The sequence below is a fragment of the Argopecten irradians genome, chromosome 6, assembly GCF_041381155.1.
Source record: "Argopecten irradians isolate NY chromosome 6, Ai_NY, whole genome shotgun sequence".
NCBI lineage: Eukaryota > Metazoa > Mollusca > Bivalvia > Pectinida > Pectinidae > Argopecten > Argopecten irradians.
In genome coordinates this window covers 22,921,694-22,940,150 of record NC_091139.1, presented here as the reverse complement: position 1 = coordinate 22,940,150, position 18,457 = coordinate 22,921,694, and the positions used below count along the sequence as shown (strand labels likewise).

At 36.8% G+C, this 18,457-nt stretch overlaps 2 protein-coding genes and 1 long non-coding RNA gene across 4 annotated transcripts in view; 2 read left to right on the top strand and 1 right to left on the bottom strand.

Moving 5' to 3' along the window:
• The window catches only part of LOC138325357 (mutS protein homolog 5-like), a 54,470-nt gene that overhangs the window by 19,988 nt on the left and 16,025 nt on the right, over positions 1-18,457 (top strand). For both annotated transcript variants that reach the window (XM_069270950.1, XM_069270951.1), the window contains exons 10-18: positions 6,573-6,618; positions 7,281-7,419; positions 8,815-8,877; positions 10,430-10,501; positions 11,353-11,409; positions 13,078-13,150; positions 15,812-15,921; positions 16,771-16,851; positions 18,096-18,141. In XM_069270950.1, the coding sequence (XP_069127051.1) occupies positions 6,573-6,618; positions 7,281-7,419; positions 8,815-8,877; positions 10,430-10,501; positions 11,353-11,409; positions 13,078-13,150; positions 15,812-15,921; positions 16,771-16,851; positions 18,096-18,141 (687 nt within the window). The remainder of the gene's footprint in view (positions 1-6,572; positions 6,619-7,280; positions 7,420-8,814; positions 8,878-10,429; positions 10,502-11,352; positions 11,410-13,077; positions 13,151-15,811; positions 15,922-16,770; positions 16,852-18,095; positions 18,142-18,457) is intronic.
• On the top strand, positions 391-5,350 carry LOC138325358 (uncharacterized). The gene is made up of 7 exons (XM_069270952.1): positions 391-1,655; positions 1,811-1,957; positions 2,042-2,150; positions 2,288-2,660; positions 4,070-4,316; positions 4,474-4,755; positions 5,245-5,350. The coding sequence occupies exons 1-7, from the start codon at positions 1,058-1,060 to the stop codon at positions 5,292-5,294; spliced, it is 1,806 nt and encodes a 601-aa protein (XP_069127053.1). The 5' UTR covers positions 391-1,057; the 3' UTR covers positions 5,295-5,350.
• On the bottom strand, positions 3,130-4,965 carry LOC138325361 (uncharacterized). Its single transcript, XR_011208771.1, has 3 exons — positions 4,794-4,965; positions 3,939-4,037; positions 3,130-3,671 (listed from the first exon to the last, which is right to left on the bottom strand). It is a non-coding gene; the product is annotated as an uncharacterized lncRNA (long non-coding RNA).

Sequence of the window (18,457 nt, the reverse complement as noted above, 5' to 3'; positions counted from 1 at the left end):
CTGCAAGTACCCGGATGCGGAAGTAGTCTAAGCTGAAAAACGACCCAGATTAGGAATCCGAATCGGGTCAATGATGTAAAAATACGGATGCACGTAAATGCAAACCGTAATATTAAAATATCATTGGTGATTGAATTAGTCATTAAAAAGTCAACAAAATCACTACAATTTTACGTTTTATTACAAAATATTGTGCGATTAAAGTTAATCAATGCGTATTTACAAGTGAATAACATATATTTATCATAATATGCGACATAATCTTTACTATATTTTTGTGTTCTTTTTTTTTAGACTAAAAATGCCAGAATGCAGCTGTAACAAGCATGGTGATTTCTGCACTGATCAACAAAATTTTAAAATCTATAAGATCTCTTCAAAAAAGTATAAAGTTGCAGTTGTAAATAGATTGAAAGAACTTGATTATTTAGGACAAAGAGCCAATTATTTATGTACTCAATGCGCAATTTACTGTGAACAGAATTTTTTAAACAACAAATCAACACTCGTCAACGAGGTCATTACGGCAATACAGAACAATGAAATTTGTAAAAATGATTTATTGAGGCTGTCTACTGCATTGGGTAAATGTCAATTTAATGAACTCACTGACGATACAAAAAACATTTCTCATGATTATATGTCCGAAAACTTTGCTGAATGTTTTAGCCACGAATGGTTAAGGAAAAGGAACCAGATATTGATCAACTTTCTTTGTGCCCTTTGTAATGTAGATTTCTTTGGAGCATCAGGAAAAACATTGTCTCGATTTTTGATTGTTGTGGAAAGTGTGTATGCACTTCGTTGCAAAACTCTGGTGTTGCCATTGTCTTTTTGCAAAAACCTCCTTACATATTTCATAACCGGAAGCAAGAATGCCTGTCTATTGAACTCTGTATTAGGTCCCTGTGGTAGTTACCAAACCATTCTAAAATGGATTAATGCTAATTCTGCTCAGCCAATCCGTGTACCGGACAATTGTGATATAATTACCTAATTTGATAATAATCAAGTTTTGGGACGTAACTGGCGCCTCCGTCACGATGCGAAAGCTCTTATGAGCATAACAACTACAGTGGTCCATTTTATTCCATCTCCTACATCACACCTTCAAAACAATCTTAATCTTTCTCCAAGAACATGGCTGTACAATGCAAGTAACAAAGATGCAGTGTCCAAAATTTTGCTCTTAGGCCAAACATGCGACTCCATTTTTAGGAATTTGCGCGCTCAATTCCTCCAACAACGGATTCAACATGTGTTAGGCCAACAGGAAAACAACGATGGCGAATTTTGTGATTGTATTGATGTTGAAATAAAAAAACGTAAGCGACTTAAGAAAGACCCCGGCGTTAGTCGAGAGAAGTCCAAACACAATATAGATGTGTACAATATCGTTAACCATTCACACAATGAACCACCAACTGTTATGATGGGGGATCCCATTGGCGTCAATCCTTGTTCTCTAGATGCGATCAAAGAAGTCCTTTTGCAGCTAAAACAAACGGCAATAGCACATGATCGGCATTGGACCATAATTGGTTGTGACGGCCTGCCATACCATCTTGCATCGAAGGTCATAGACGCAAATGAAGAGCTTCACGACATCCTTCTACAGCCCGGACTTGGTCATTACGAAATAAACTTGACGAAAGGTAGGCTAATTGGTTATTTGCTTCATTTGCTTCATTTTCACCCAAGAATTATTTTGAAATTTGTTGCAGTAGTGTGACTCTATTTTTCACTTATGGCTTTTTAAAATCCATGTTCAAAGTTTTAATAGTTTCATATTTTCTCTTCTATGTTTCAGCTTTCATCAAATTGACATGGGACGTTGTTGGGGAGGACCTTGCCAAAATGCTGGGTTTCCGGACTCCAAAAGCCCTCAACGCTTGTAAACAGGCAAACGACCACCATAAGGCCTGGCAAATGATCGAGATTTTGCTGTATGGATTAGGTATGATGAAATACACGAACATTGTAATAATTTATGTTCTGGTTCAATATAACTCCAATTTTACTGTTTTAATCTTGTTTTCAGGTGACGAACTTCTCTTACCATACGTAAGAACATGTTTGGACAGCGGAACTGAACCTAGTGCCGATGGTTTCTTCTCCTGGAGTCAAGATGCTGTGAATCCAAATTACAGGTAATCACCAGTCACGATAACCTTTACTGTATTGTTCTTGTCGTTTCTGAAGTGAAATTACCATGTTTGTTAATTTCATATCCTCCTTGTTATATGCTGTGTGAAATGCATCTCCGCTTTTATTTATCATTATTTAGGTTTCTGTTGGAGTGTATCTTCACATATGGTGTGGCACTCCATTACTTTCGTGCTGGTGTCCGACGCAACAACAGCAGGGTCATGTTGGCTTCAAGGATGAAGTTGTCGCCTCTCTTCTATGGATTGCATAAAATCAATTACCAGCGCATTGATTTCCTAGACCTGAAGTCCCGCGTATTAGCACCGCCAGAAATTGCTAATTACATCAACGACCATGAGTCTTTCACAGTGTCCGGTCATCCAAGCAAAGGAGAGGGGTGCGATTTCATCCTAGAGGCAAACAATCGGGCATCGAAGATGTGGCTGCCACCCGGATCCCCGTCACAGGACCACTGGCTAAGAGTATGCCGTAATCTTGACCGCCTGAAAAAGGTACCCTGTCCCTGGCTCATTGTGTAATCCAACTTTTAGAACTACTCAAATCGCTCTCAATACTAATCTCTTGTCGCTTGGCTGAGAGGTTGAAAAACAAACCATCTTCGTTCTTTCCATAACTTTTTTGTTCACCTCCTTTTTGGAGAGCTCCGCACAAGGGGAGAGAACACATAACATTCAGTGAGACAAAACAAACATTTGTAATTTCAACGGTATCAATCAAAATACTTAACAATGGCGTGGAATTTGTCAATATTTCATGTTATATGTTTCGTATGAAATGTAGAACAATACATTTATGCTATATTTTACTTCTTTGCTGTGTAAAAGAATTAGCCTGAGTGAATTGTCCCTTTGATAATAATTAATAATTCAATAATTGAATTGAAATCCAGTCGTCATCTTTCTGAAATAAAACCATATAAACCATACAACTCAGAATTACAAGTTGTTCACATCATTTATTTTTTCATTACATGTAAGAGTATATTATCGGTGAAATGGACACAAATATTTAACATTTTTAAACTGTGTTTTATTTTTAAAGAAAAACCCACAACACTGATCATGGCACCAGTAATCACATAATCGGTGGTCACACCCAATCCAATAACCACGTTCTGTCGGTGAAAGGCATATGTTGCACACCTCTGGCGTTTTAGTTAGGATTCTGTCTGTTTGTGAGAGTTTGTTTCTGTAGATAAGCTGTGTAGTTGTTTGGGTTTTTTTTTGAGAAGGGGAAAAACGGATCGGTTTGGGAGAGGGAAAATAATTTTTACAGAGAGAGGGTGGTGGGCATGGACTGCGCGTTGGAGAAAGTGAGTGATCTGCGGTGTGTGATGGAGAAATTCTGTCAGTGTCGGTGTGATCAGGTGATGGGGAAATTCTCTGGGTGTCGGTGTTATCAGGTGATGGTACCGTCAGCACGTCGGTATCCATCGGCTCAATGACATCAGTCTGTTGTAATAGGTCTGGCTCCTTCATCTGCTCAGTGATGGTGTTAGTGTTCTGTGAAATTAATTAAAACGCATCTGTAATTAATAGGCTATATATGTAATAGAAATACCTACAGTGAATGTGTAAAAAGTATAAGTTATATAATAGGGGAGATAAATGGATGGTTTACTTTCTTGGAAACTTTGACAGAAGATGCATAACAACATATTTACTTCATAAATTATATATGAAAAATATTGAAGTACGGGAAAATTTTGCAGAATGTGAGACTACCACATTAAGTGAATTTTGATAATCATTTATATGTATATTTATTACCTGCTCGAAAAATGGTGTATTATAATGGAAGGTCTTTCCATTTGGCGTCCGTACGATAATCATTACTTCGCATCCCGTCATCTCGTGGAGTTCTTTGCCCTACAAAACCAAATTTGTTTGAATATTTACAGATTGAGATTGATTTCAACCAAACACTTGGTGTCAAGGAAAGCAAGGATTCAATATATCATTGTAATTCCAACGTAGAGATTACAGAGTGGCGGAAACATATAAGAGAGTCTGAGTATCTACTCGCACCGTGCCAAGCTCGAAATCACCAATCTCTGAGTGGTATAGCACTGGATGCTGATCTCGCAGATTTTTCCGCCAAGTGTAAAGGCAATCGGTTAAGTTATCTGGCCGAAATTGAAGCCACAAGTAAGTTCATCATTGTTGATTATATTGACGACATTTTGCGAAATGTACTGTAAATCATCTGTATTATATTGTTTTTTAATGGTGTAGAGATTCATAAAATACTGTACTCAACCGTTATAAGACGTAAACAAATATTATCTTTCTTTTATTTACTTAGATGAGCTAAAAACGGCAACTAACCTAGAGCCAGTCTTCATATTGGCTAATGACAAAGTATCATACCAAAAAATTGACAACAAAACCAAGGCTGAGATCGGGAGCATGATAAGAGGCATACTTCAGCAGATCCAAGACGCCGATACAGATCTTGACATGTACGAGTCTCTGCATAAGAAATGGGAGAGGGAAATTAAGAATGCTACCAAGCCTGTACTTATAAGTTTTTATAAGGAGGCCTGCATGGCGTTGGAATCTTTTGATGTGGCATCTGTGGATGAAGGTATATTTGAATTAATATGAAATACATTTAATATTTACTTTGCTCAAAACGGTGATGCGACGGCTGTATATAGCATCGTTCCTTTTCTTTGCATCATGTATAAAATCAGTTGATCTTTTCCCTTTCACCACTGTTCCCCTCTTTTTCTGGCCCTTTGTGTTTTTACCGGGATTTGATTTTCTGGCTTGTTTTCCACAAAAGCGAATGCTGTCCTGAATTATATAAAAGAAAATTATTGTTTTTAATGTACCGCGCATTAATATATGTATCAAGTTTTTTTTTATTTAAAAATATATCGATTTCAAACATATTTACCTTTTAATTATTAATTATTTATTTCCAATGTTTTAAAATATTTATCCATCTACTGGCGTTTCTTGTCACAATGAAAATAATTTGATAAGTTTGGTAAGAATTATGACAAAGGCAACAAAATAATATTTGTACGAAAATAATTTTCATTTTTGTTTCGTGTTTGGGCCACCGTAGATATAACACTGGAAGATGCGGATTTCCCATCGTCCGTCTCCCGTAATTAGACAGCGAACTGCAGCTTCCGGTATACCATGCATGGTGAAGCAGTGACATGTCAGGTAATCAGTTGTTTTGGTTTTGACAATATATTATGTACATATTTAACACAAAATTAGTTTATGTCGAGGTACCTTACCATTTTCTCGTCTTTCAGGGTACTTCTCCGTCTTCTACGTTAAAAATGACGTGGTAACATTCGCGAAACTTGTTTATATACGGAGTTTGATGCATGTGGGTACCCGATAATTTTGTGGCGCACGTGCGACTTTGTGTATTTGACACGTCGACAAACATATTGTTTCCGAATAGCTGAAATGAGCTATTGATAGTAGCTGTTATGAGCTAGAGTAGCTGATATCAGCTATATAGCTGAATATGGCAGATTTCCCCAACCTGTATTACGTAGGCCTACCGTAAGGAAACAATCATCTGGCCTTTCAATAAATTTTTGTGCTTAAAACTAGTCAGCATCATTTCAAAAACAAACACTACTTATAATTGAAATGATTTACTCACGTTTTTTAATGTGAAATAGGCATACAGTGTCTGCTGAAAATCATAAACTTTGCAATCGTAATGGCCGCCATTTTGGAATGAGGTGATTCTAATAAAGGAGCCGGATTTTGGTATATTTTTTCAGGATATCACTAAAAAAATTTTTTTTTTTTTTCAGGGTGATTATTTCTCTAGAATATTGGTGTAAATTTTAGAAACAAATATTTGTATTTTTTCTTCCATAAATCAAAAGAAAATGAGTCCAGTATGTTTTACAAAAAAAAAAAAAAAAAAAAAAAGTGAAGAAAAAACAAAACAAATAGACAAAATGTATAATTAAAAAAGGTGATAAATAGCATTGAAATAAAATTATACAATGTATTTTTTGGCATTTTTCATCTTCTAAATTTAATATAAGCCTTAATTAACATTTAAGAAATACAAAATGAGCCACCAATGCATGGCCTATGGTGATAATTAAAGTTAAATCATAATTTGTTAACAAAATATGTTTTTGTAATTATTTTGCATATTATTGATATTGATATCTCTGACGCGTCGCGAAAAAATGCCGTGTGTAATGCTACCGCTTTTGAGTCAAAAATCTACCTCTTTTTGCTCACCAAAGGTTAACATGGGTGCATCCGTCAAAATAGGTTATGTTTGAATAACAAATAACTGGCTAATTCTACTTTTGGTTAGGTAAAGTAAAGTTATAGTCAATTGTTTGTTATTCTGAATAATTAATAACAAATAACTGTTTAGCTTTACATTTGTTGCCTTTATAGGTATTCTGAATCGCTGTCGGTCCCAAGTAGGCAGCAGAAAGCTGAGGTAAGAATAATACTAATTAGTTTTTAATTTAACTCCTCTATTGGTATTGAATGACATTGTGCATGTGTGTACGGTATATATATGTGTTTAGGTGGGTGATTTGGGAAAGGTAGGAACTATGTCCCAAACACAATCTCTAAATTCATTAAATAATTTAAAAAAATTATTCATTCTAATATTTATTAACTATATTTGGAATTTCAAATTTCAAGATAAGTGCGAATAGCCAATACTTTTTTCAGTCATATATATGACAAGAGCACATTGTTGATGTAAGTTGGGTGGTGGTGGTGGAGAGGTCCAACGTCATGAAGGTTCTTGTCTGTAAACATATAAAATATATTCAACAGCGCTCCATAGATGATTATCTATAGATAAATAACAGATAAGTTGCATACTTATTAAAATTGTCAATAGTTTATGATATTCTTCAAAATGATGAACAAGTCAACAAGAAGAATTTTTTCTGCCATCCTAAATAACCTTCGAATCAATATCCAAATTGTAATAATTTCATGTGGCATAATGCAAAAAATTCACGTAGGCAAATAGGCAGATTGTGTTATAAATGATTTAATATTTAAGCTTAGCTCCATCATATTTTGAGTTTGTGGTTACTTTTGACACATTGTGAAATTTTGCTGTATCCCATTTTGTCACAGAATGTGGTGCCTTCAACCCCTTCGTGACCTAGATGTTTTAAGTCAGAGACAAAATGCCATTGCATTCTTCGTGAATCCATGTAACATTGAAATGTTAACAACATTGACTGATTGCCTCAAATACATCAAAAACGTCTCGGTGAGTTAAATCTGACTGCCAATGGTTAGTTCATGTGTCATAGTCAGCAAAAATACCAATGTGTCTCCTTATACTTTAATCTTGCCACCTGTATACTGTTGGTCGTATGTTTTGTGATGCGTTAATAGTTACACTAAAGTTTGAGTGACAATTGCTTAATTTCTTTTAACAGTGAAAAACTATTCTGTCTTATAACATATTACTACTGAATTAGCTCTATTGCGGTTAGGTATCAATTGTTACGTCATTTTTTTTTTGAGCGCAATTCATATATCCTATTCTCAGAAAAATATGACGTTACACTCGCAAACCCATGATGTCAGAATCAATTCCTACCTGCATGGGCGGTTTCACTAAAGGGTATTTTCTCTCATACCTCGATGCTATTGTTAAAGTATCCCACTATTTTTATTTTTTATGGTAATGTGCTATACCTGCATGCAAATCAATTTACTGTGAAATCATTAATTTTCGTCGGGGTTTAATTTTCGTGGATTTCGTTTTTTGACCAAAATCAACGAATTTACATCCCCACGAAAATATATATATACCTATACCAGAAACATATATACATATATATATGTATATATGTTTCTGCCTTTACCAATGTCATGTAAGTTTATGCGTTCATACAATGTAGGATAATTATTACCTCACTACATAAGGTCTATTTCAGGGACAAGCATGACAAGTTCAAAGTTGGAAAATATTGTTCAAACAAAGATAGTTTTCAGAATTTCATAGACTTCATCTACATGTACCAAAACACTGGCTGAGTACCGACTCTAGCTTGTGATTGTAACTGTGTTGTGTGGTAGAGCTTAGTTCCGCTTGAAAGATCAAACAATACAGGTGACAGTGTCGACTGTGTATTTTAACGGTAATGTGTATTAAGGTCTTCTCCACGAATTAAAGTGCCAACGAAATTGTAAAATTTTAGAATCCACGAAAATTGAGCCCAACGAAAATAAATGATTTCACAGTAATCAATTTATCAAACATTAAAATATATTTTCATTGAAGTCCCACTATATAACCTCACCAAGCACAGTTTGCATTCATATTGTCTATGAACTACAGCCGTTGATTATGACATCATTATCATTGTAACGTCACAATATTGTTGTGCCAGCAATTTTGGAAAATGGCTGTTCAAATAGCTGTTCCATCCTTTGTGAATCAGCCTTTGTGTTGACGCCGTGATGTCATGAATTGCATGGGTAGCCATGTGTGATATAGTCCCAGCTGAGTAATTGTATATGGAATAAACTAGTATTACACCTGTGTAGGTATGAGAGAAAATATATCAGTCACAGTAAAGTACACTTCTGCATTTAACTTTTGAAAATGAGTGAAACAGCAAATGGAGAAATTACTGTTTTTTCCTCAAATTAGAGAGTTGTAGCCAGGATGATCAATACTCAAGCATCGGTGGGAGACTGGCAAGCATTGTATAAGGTATTTTATTTTGAATATACAAGTTAAGTTAGAACACTGGTCCTGCCAATTAACGATGTTTAACTGTTTATTAGCCCACCATCATCGGATGGTGGGCTATTCAAATCGCTTTTCGTCCGTCGTCATTCCTTCTGTCCGTCCGTTAACATTTCTTGTTAACGCTATTTCTAAAAAAGTACTCAAGGGATCTTTCTCAAGTTTCATATGTAGGTTCCCCTAGGGACCTTGTTGTGCATATTGCATTTTTGGACAAATCGGTGAACAAGATGGTTGCCTGGTGACCATCTTGGATTTTGATAGTCGAAGTTTGTTACCACTATTTCTCAGAAAGCCCTGATGGGATCTGTCTCAAAATTCTCATGTGGGTTCCCCCTGGGCCCTAGTTATGCATATTGCATTTTGGGATCGATCGGTCAACAAGATGGCCAACAGGCTGCCATCTTGGATTGAAGGTTTTTACCGCTATTTCACAGAAAGTACTCAAGGGATCTTTCTCAAGTTTCATATGTAGGTTCCCCTAGGGACCTTGTTGTGCATATTGCATTTTTGGACAAATCGGTGAACAAGATGGTCGCCTGGTGACCATCTTGGATTTTGATAGTCGAAGTTTGTTACCACTATTTGTCAGAAAGCCCTGATGGGATCTGTCTCAAAATTCTCATGTGGGTTCCACCTGGGCCCTAGTTATGCATATTGCATTTTGGGACCGATCGGTCAACAAGATGGCCAACAGGCCGCCATCTTGGATTTTGACAATTGAAGGTTTTTACCGCTATTTCACAGAAAGTACTAAAGGGATCTGTCTCAAATTTCACAAGTAGGTTTCCCTAGGGCCATAGTTGTGCATATTGCATTTTTGGACCGATCGGTGAACAAGATGGCTGACAGGCGGCCATCTTGGATTTTGACAATTAAAGTTTGTTACCGCTATTTTTCAGAAGGTACAGAAGGGATTCTTCTCAAATTTCATAGGTAGGTTCCCCTTGGGATCCAATTATGCATATTGCATTTTCAGACCATTCGGTGAACAAGGTGACCGATAGCCGCCATCTTGGATTTTGATAGTTGAAGTTTGTTACAGCTATTTCTCAGGAAGTACTGAAGCAATCTGTCTTAAATTGTAGATGTAGGTTCCCCTAGGGTCCTAGTTGTGCATATTACATTTTGGGACTGAAGGCATTTCTTTGGTGGGCGCCACTCTGGGATCTCTTGTTTATAAAGCAGGAATAAAACTTGATACTGATGCAACAATCATCACATCTACCAATATTTTTTCTCTCTTTCAACTTCTTTTCATTCCCTATATTCCTCAGAAAACTGAAAACATTACAGAAATACTACAGAGAAAGGCATAAAAATTGTACAAAAGATTGTATGTATTATCAAAAGTAATGAATTTATATAAGTAACAGGTTATATATTGTAACAGCCAAAAGGAAACATTCACTCATTCACTACCAAGTATATTTTATTTTACTGGCTTTATAGGGTTTTACTTTGTCTATCACAAACTTCCAAACATTAATCTATCTACTAAACATTTTCTTCACAGACAGTCTACCATGCCATATATATAGGAGATGTATGTAGAGCTCAGAAGCAAGGAATAGACATCTTCAAAAAGGTGAGATCTCGACCAGCAAAATAGGAAATGCGTAAACTTTTCATTGACACCAACTTCTTCTCAATAACCGAAAAGTACAGGATACTCATATTGGCTGCAGCATGCTAGCATGAAGGGCTACCAGGTTCGTTCAAATGAATGATCTTGACCTTTATTCAAGCTAACGGGGGTCAAATAGACTAAAAATTGTTGAACAACTTCTTATCAATTACTAATTTAGCCGTATAGACCTGATGCTGGGTCTGTAGCATGTTGAGATGAAGGGCTACCAAATCTGTTCAAATGAATAACCTTGATCTTCATTCAAGTTCACAGGGTTCAAAAAGGCTAAAAGGCTAAGATTTCTAGTTAATAACTGAGAAACCTAGATATTAGATGGTAAGCCTATACCATGCTGGGATGAAGTGCTACCAAGTTTTTTTCACATAAATGACCTTGACCTTCATGCAAGGTAACTGGGGTGAAAAAGGTTAAAATCTTTAAATGACATCTTGTCAATAACTACGAAACCTGGAGACCTGATTTTAAGTCTATAGCATGGTAGAATGAAGGGCTACCAAATTTGTTAAAATGAATGACCTTTACATTCATTCAAAGTCACACGGATCAAAAAGGCTAAAATCATTAAATGTGCAATTTACTGTGTATTTCAGTTCTAATATATATTGCATTAATGGTCAGATGGCCGTTAAGGCCCATCCATGGGGCCTCTTGTATAATGTTGTATAGTTCTCTGCAGTTTTTGCTTGATGCAGTAAATTGTTAACTCTATGTTAAATTCTTGTGTATAAATTAGCTGAGTAAAACACACTAGCCCCTTCCTAAAGACTTTTGCTTCATCTTTATTACAGATAGCCACTTGCTTTACAGATGATTTACATCGCATTGCTACTCTTGTCAGTAAAATTGTAAGTATAGTCAAACTGAACTTTTTATGCCATCTGACCCGAAGCGTCATCATGTTTCGTCCGTCGTAGTTTTCCGTGGACCATGTGTAATGTTTTCACATTTTTAACTTCCTTCTCCAGTTCTACCAATGTGATTTAGCTGAAACTTGCCTGAATGTATTGGTCCTGACAAAGAGTTGTTATTTTTTGGGTCGATCCCAAATCTAAGATGGTCACCACAACTTCTTCTTAAGTTATCAATGAGATTTGGCTGAAACTTGCCTGAAATGATCCTGACGTGGTCCCTACCAAGTGTCATTATTTTTTGGGTAGTTCTAAATATCAAGATGGCTACCACAGCCGCCATCTTGAAAACACATTTGAACTTCTTTTCATTCTACTTGTGGGATTTGGCTGAAACTTGTCTGAAATTATCCTGGTGTGATCCTGACCATGTGTTATTATTTTAGGGGTTGTTCCTAAATCCAAGATAGCCACCATGACACCATTTCTAATTAATTTCCGATATGACTGTTGCCAAGGTGATGACCGTTAATGCCTTTTATTCCAAAAAATTGCCATTCTATAACTAGCATGCCATTATCAAAAAAAATTATTAAAAAAATAGCTGTGTGATGACTTTGTTACCTAGACTCACAGAATAACAGTCAAACATGAATAATATTTTTAGTGCGAGTGTACTCATACTATTATTTTCCTTGTCGGGTGTAGCGTCTGTGTACATCCGCTATGCGCAGATTCCAACTGCGCAAGCGATACCGGAAATCAGTGTCTTTTAGCGTTTAGTAGATTTTGCCATGATTTAGTGACACCAAACTTTCAAGAACATATATTAAGATATACTTGTCAGCGTTAATCTACTATGAATTAACAACAGTGACATTTCACAATGCTAAACGCATTTGTTTTGTGTAAACTTCAAGCGGTGTATCATACAAACTCTTGCATCGGTCAAGATATTCTACGCATCTCATTGACTTTAATTTGGAAACTTCTGGAACAATACAATGCAATTCAGGTTTACATAGTCAATAAAAGAAAGTGATGAAATGGATAACTTTTAGTACCGGCCACATATTAAATTTATTTCACATTGTCCTAGGTCCTAGGTGTACGTTGTACTATCGCTCACTAAACCCTGTGACCATAGACCGCATTTGCTGCAGTTCTAATTAATATATTTATAAAATTACACAGCTTTTGGTGAGAGAAACAGAATAAAAAACACATTATAAAATGTCAGTCTGAGTGTCTGAGCTCTAGATCTAATGTACCCCAGAAAGGCGTTCAAGCATGACACAGGTAAGTCACCACGTGCACAGAGACTGGACGGTGTTCTAGCGGACGACTATTTTGAACAACGAAACAAGTTTATCGTATCAATATCATTATGATAATAAACACATTTTTATGTAACAAAGAACTTCAAAGTAATTTCACATTTCAAGTTCTGATGAAGTAAAGGAAAGTATTTATTACAATGCACCAAGGGCGTAAACCATCTCCTTGCAATAGTCCCAAGGATAATGAGTGAAAGTGCTACGTACACCTGTTGCAGAGGATGATTTCATAGCAGAAATTAAGGTTAGGAAGTATTTAGTGAGCACTTAATGTCTAACAGATATATTTCTAGTTAATTAATTAATTTACTGCTATTTGCGGTTTCAGGTTGATTTTGAGGAGAGTAGCAGTCAAGGACGATTTGTGGTGAAGGCTGGAGTGGACTCAGGACTGGATGAGCGTAGGTCTTATTATTTACACACTATTGTTATTGTACAGGAACACACAAATGTTAGAATTCTGACCTATTAGATATACAAATGTCAAATGTGTTATTGTGGAAGTCGACCTGTGATATAGGACAGTGCTTTTCCCTTTATATTCCCCTAGAGGTAGAATGATGCATTAAACCTGTAGGATAGGGGGCTGTGGAAGGGGCTGAAAGGCGTAAAATTGACAAAAATTTAAAAAATCTTCTTCTAATTAAAAAAAATCTTCTTCTTTGCTCGCAGATGTGGTAGAATTAAATACTCTTCACAGATAGAAAGGTCTTAAGACCCTTGACAAAAGTTGTGGATTTCATGGCCTTGGGGTCTCAGACTTTGATATTGAAAACTAAAGTTTGTTATCACGGTTTCCGAAAAAGTATCTAAAAAAGATCTCCCTGAAAGTATTATATTCCCGGATATATGTTCCGCTTTGGCCTTGTTGTGCATATTGAAACTGGACTAATTATGACCATATTGGATTTTGCCAATTGAAATGTCTAGCTGCCAATTCTTTAAAACATACCATTTGCTCTGGCTGTATAAAAAATTAAAATAGGAAGAAGGGAAAAATGCTCTTAAGTGCTTCCTGTGACTTACATACCTTGTTCGACCCAATAAGTGCCCAGGATGTGAAAAGGTGCTTAATATGACAACATCATTGCAAACCTATACAGTTTTGTTCTTTATTCAAGCCCAGGCAATTGAAATGGAGGCCTCAAAAGAGGAGGGGTACTTATAGGGATATGTGAGCTTACAAGGATAAATACAGTAGATCATTGGGATAGGGCGCTTATTGGGTCGAATACAATAGATCATTGGAATAGGACGCTTATCGGATCAATATACGAAAGATCAGTGGGATAGGGTGCTTATTGGGTCAAATACGGTAGATCATTGGGATAGGGTGCTTATTGGGTCAAATACGGTAGATCATTGGGATAGGGTGCTTATTGGGTCGAATACGGTAGATCATTGGGTTAGGGCGGTTATTGGGTGGAATACGGTAGATCATTGGGTTAGGGGCACTTATTGGGTCAAATACGGTAGATCATTGGGATAGGGCGCTTATTGGGTCTAATATGGTGGATCATTGGGATAGGGTGCTTATTGGGTCAAATACGGTAGATCATTGGGATAGGGTGCTTATTGGGTCAAATACGGTAGATCATTGGGATAGGGTGCTTATTGGGTCCGAAATACGGTAGATCATTGGGATAGGGTGCTTATTGGGTCGGTAATACGGTAGATCATTGGGGATAGGGCGCTTATTGGGTCTAAGCTATGGTAGATCATTGGGAATAGGGCTATTGCTTATTGGGATCTAAATACCGGTAGATCATTGGGATAGGGTGCTTCTATTGGGTCAAAATACGGTAGATCATTGGTGATAGGGCGCTTATTGGGTAAAATACGGTAGATCATTGGGATAGGGTGCCTATTGGGTCAAATACGATAGATCATTGGGATAGGGGTGCTTATTGGGTCGAATATGGTAGATCATTGGGATAGGGTGCTTATTGGGTCGAATATGGTAAGATCAACTGGGATAGGGTGCTTATTGGGTCGAAATATGGTAGATCACTGGGATAGGATGCTTATTGGGTCGAATATGGTGGATCATTGGGATTAGGGTGCTTATTGGGTTTCGAATCATGGTGGACATCATTGTCAAATGGGAATAGGGCATGCTTATTGGGTTCGAATATGGTGGATCATTGGGATAGGGTGCTTATTGGGTCAAATACGGTAGATCATTGGGTTAGGACACTTAATTTGGGATTGAATATGGTAGATCATTGGGTTAGGACACTTATTGGGTCAAATATGGTAGATCATTGGGTTAGGACACTTATTGGGTCAAATACGGTAGATCATTGGGTTAGGACACTTATTGGGTCTAATATGGTAGATCATTGGGTTAGGGCGCTTATTGGGTTGAATACGGTAGATCATCGGGATAGGGTGCTTATTGGGTCTAATATGGTAGATCATTGGGTTAGGACACTTATTGGGTCAAATACGGTAGATCATTGGGTTAGGGCACTTATTGGGTCGAATACGGTAGATCATTGGGTTAGGGCACTTATTGGGTCTAATACGGTAGATCATTGGGTTAGGACACTTATTGGGTCAAATACGGTAGATCATTGGGTTAGGACACTTATTGGGTCAAATACGGTAGATCATTGGGTTAGGACACTTATTGGGTCAAATACGGTAGATCATTGGGTTAGGACACTTATTGGGTCAAATACGGTAGATCATTGGGTTAGGGCACTTATTGGGTCAAATACGGTAGATCATTGGGTTAGGACACTTATTGGGTCAAATATGGTAGATCATTGGGTTAGGACACTTATTGGGTCAAATACGGTAGATCATTGGGTTAGGGCACTTATTGGGTCAAATACGGTAGATCATTGGGTTAGGGCACTTATTGGGTCGAATACGGTAGATCATTGGGATAGGGCGCTTATTGGGTCGAATACGGTAGATCATTGGGTTAGGACACTTATTGGGTCTAATATGGTAGATCATTGGGATAGGGCGCTTATTGGGTCGAATACGGTAGATCATTCAATGGTGGGTGCTAAGATCCCTCTGACAAATCTTGTTATTACATATTGTGATAGGAAAGAGGACATACAGTGGTCTTCCCGATTTCATGACCAAAGTAGCCAAAGAGGAGCTTGACAGACTCAGTGACGAAATCACAGAATGTAATGTCATCTACCTTCCCCAGGTGAGAATACTTATATATTTACAGCTGTAAGTAAGTGTGCCACTAGTCTTAAGGTGACAATTGGTCTACATTGTAGATTGGTATAGTGGAAGAATACTGTAAACCAACTTAAATTAATTCATGATAAAAAGTTTCAAGTTTTCGGGGGCCATGTTGAAACCGAGTGTTCAAGATCTGTCAACATATTATCACATTTAAGCCCTTCATTTCTGGGTTGCGAGTTTGAATGCCCTGTCTGTCATCGTGTGCTGTGCTGTGTGTGTAAACTTTTCATTCAAATAACTTCTTATCAATAACCAAAAGGCCCAGGGTACTCATATTGGGCCTACAGCATGCTGGCATGAAGGGCTACCAAGTTTGTTCAAATGAATGCCCTTGACTTTCATGGAAAGTCAGAAGGGTCAAATAGCCTAAAATCTTTAAACAAACAACTTACTGTGTATTTTAGTTCTACTATAAATAGTATTAACACTCAGATGATCGTTAAGGCCCATGGGCCTTTTGTATGGTTTGATATGGTATGAAATTGTAGTGTGTTATATCACATGTGAGTATGCATAATAATGCAAGTTTATTTCAAAGTAAATCTTTAGTCTCAGAATAATTGAAAAAAAAAATGATGAAAATATTTAGCATTAAACTTTCTTTTTATGAAATCTATAATGTCTTTATGAAATGTCAAAGCTTTGCAGACAACCTTCATAATGTGCTCTGGTAAATGCAGATAAGTGAACTGGCCACTAGGGATGTATATGGGTTAAGTTGGTAAAGACTTACCATTCCCTTCCATTTTTGACATCCTTGAGGTGTCGCTCCACTTGTATGAATCAGATCTGTATATATCTACAGCTGGGCTACCTGTTGGCCATCCCAAAGATGGAACGTATGGAATCTGAAGCAGACTATGCTATTCCTGGACTGGAGTTTATGGTGAGTTACTGTTATATCATTATCAGTAATTAAATCACCATATAAGTGAAAGGGAGTGAGCGGAGAATCACCTATAGCTATTATGCTTCATCCGCCGTCATGCTTTCAAGTCGCTAGCTTTCATTCGTCGTCTGTGATCCATGCATCCATCTGTTAACAATTCTTTTTACAGCTATTTCTCAGAAAGTACGCTTAAAAAAGGAATCTTTCTCGTTTTAAGGTCATCTAACCTGAAGAGTCCGGATGACCTATAGTCATCATGCTTCGTCCGTCTTTGTCCGCAGTGGGCCGTCCTCTGTTTGTAAACTTGTCATTCAGAAGACTTCTCAATAATCAAAAGGTCCAGGGTACTGATATTTGGCCTATAGCATGCTGGACTGCAAAGTTTTTTCAAATGAATAACCTTGACCGTCGTTCAAGGTCACAGGGGTCAAATAGGCTAAAATCTTTAAAAGATTTCTTGTGAATAACTAACGGATCTAGAGACCTGATATTATGCCTGTGACATGCTGGGACAAAGGGCTACCAAATTTGTTCAAATGAATGACCTTGACCTTAATTCTATGTCATGGGGTTGAATAGGAAAAAATCTTTTACAACTTCTTGTTTATAGCTAAGAGGCCTAGATACATTGATATTGGACAAGGGCTATCTTGTATATGAATAGGAAAAAATCTTTTAACAACTTCTTGTTTATAGCTAAGAGGCCTAGATACATTGATATTGGACAAGGGCTATCTTGTATATGAATAGGAAAAAATCTTTTAACAACTTCTTGTTTATAGCTAAGAGGCCTAGATAAATTGATATTGGACAAGTGCTATCTTGTATATTAAAATCACCGCAATGACCTTGACCTTCATTCAAGGTCAAAATCATCAATTATATTAGAAATTAAACTTCTTTTATTAAAGATTGCTTGGTATTGCCTTGGGATCTTGTGTAAAGATTAAATGTTAAAATCACCATCTTTAGAAATACTGTATATTTGATTCTTTTCCTATTTAACTATATTGTGCCATAGATGTTATATGACCATTAAGGCCATTTGTATCCAAGCTCACATCAATCTCCAGACTTCATTGTGAATTAAAAATAAATCTGTTAAAAAAGCATCATATTGATCTGACACACAGTGCAAGGGAGATAAATTGGTGTAAAGTAAATTGTAAACTTTGAAATCGTTTTTTTTGTTGTGTATAACAGCAGTTGAAGGTAACTCAATGTCACTTTTTTACTCCCAGTTTTTATCCAACAGTATGCTTCACTATAAAAGTGCTAGCACCAGAGGTATGACGTTCAGAGTTCTTTTTAGCCAACCATTATCAGATCGCTTTTCGTTCGTGGTCCGTTGTTCGTCCTTCAATCCGTCAGTTAACAACTGTTGTTTTCACTGTTTCTCAGAAATTACTAAAGAAGTTTTTCTTAAATTTCACATGTAGGTTCCCATAGGTCCCCAGTTGTACATATTGCATTTAGGACTGAGCGGTCAACAAGATGGCTAACTGGCAACCATCTTGGGTTTTGATAATTGAAGTTCCTATCACCATTTCTCAGAAAGTACTAGAGATGTCTTTCTCAAATTTCACATGTAATTTCCCCTAGG

Coding starts and splice junctions, on each gene's coding strand:
- LOC138325358 (XM_069270952.1), top strand. CDS start 1,058: ATGAGCATAACAACTACAGTGGTCCATTTTATTCCATCTCCTACATCA. Junction 1,958..2,041: donor GATTTTGCTGTATGGATTAG/GTATGATGAAAT, acceptor TCTTGTTTTCAG/GTGACGAACTTCTCTTACCA. Junction 4,756..5,244: donor TGTGGCATCTGTGGATGAAG/GTATATTTGAAT, acceptor GGGCCACCGTAG/ATATAACACTGGAAGATGCG.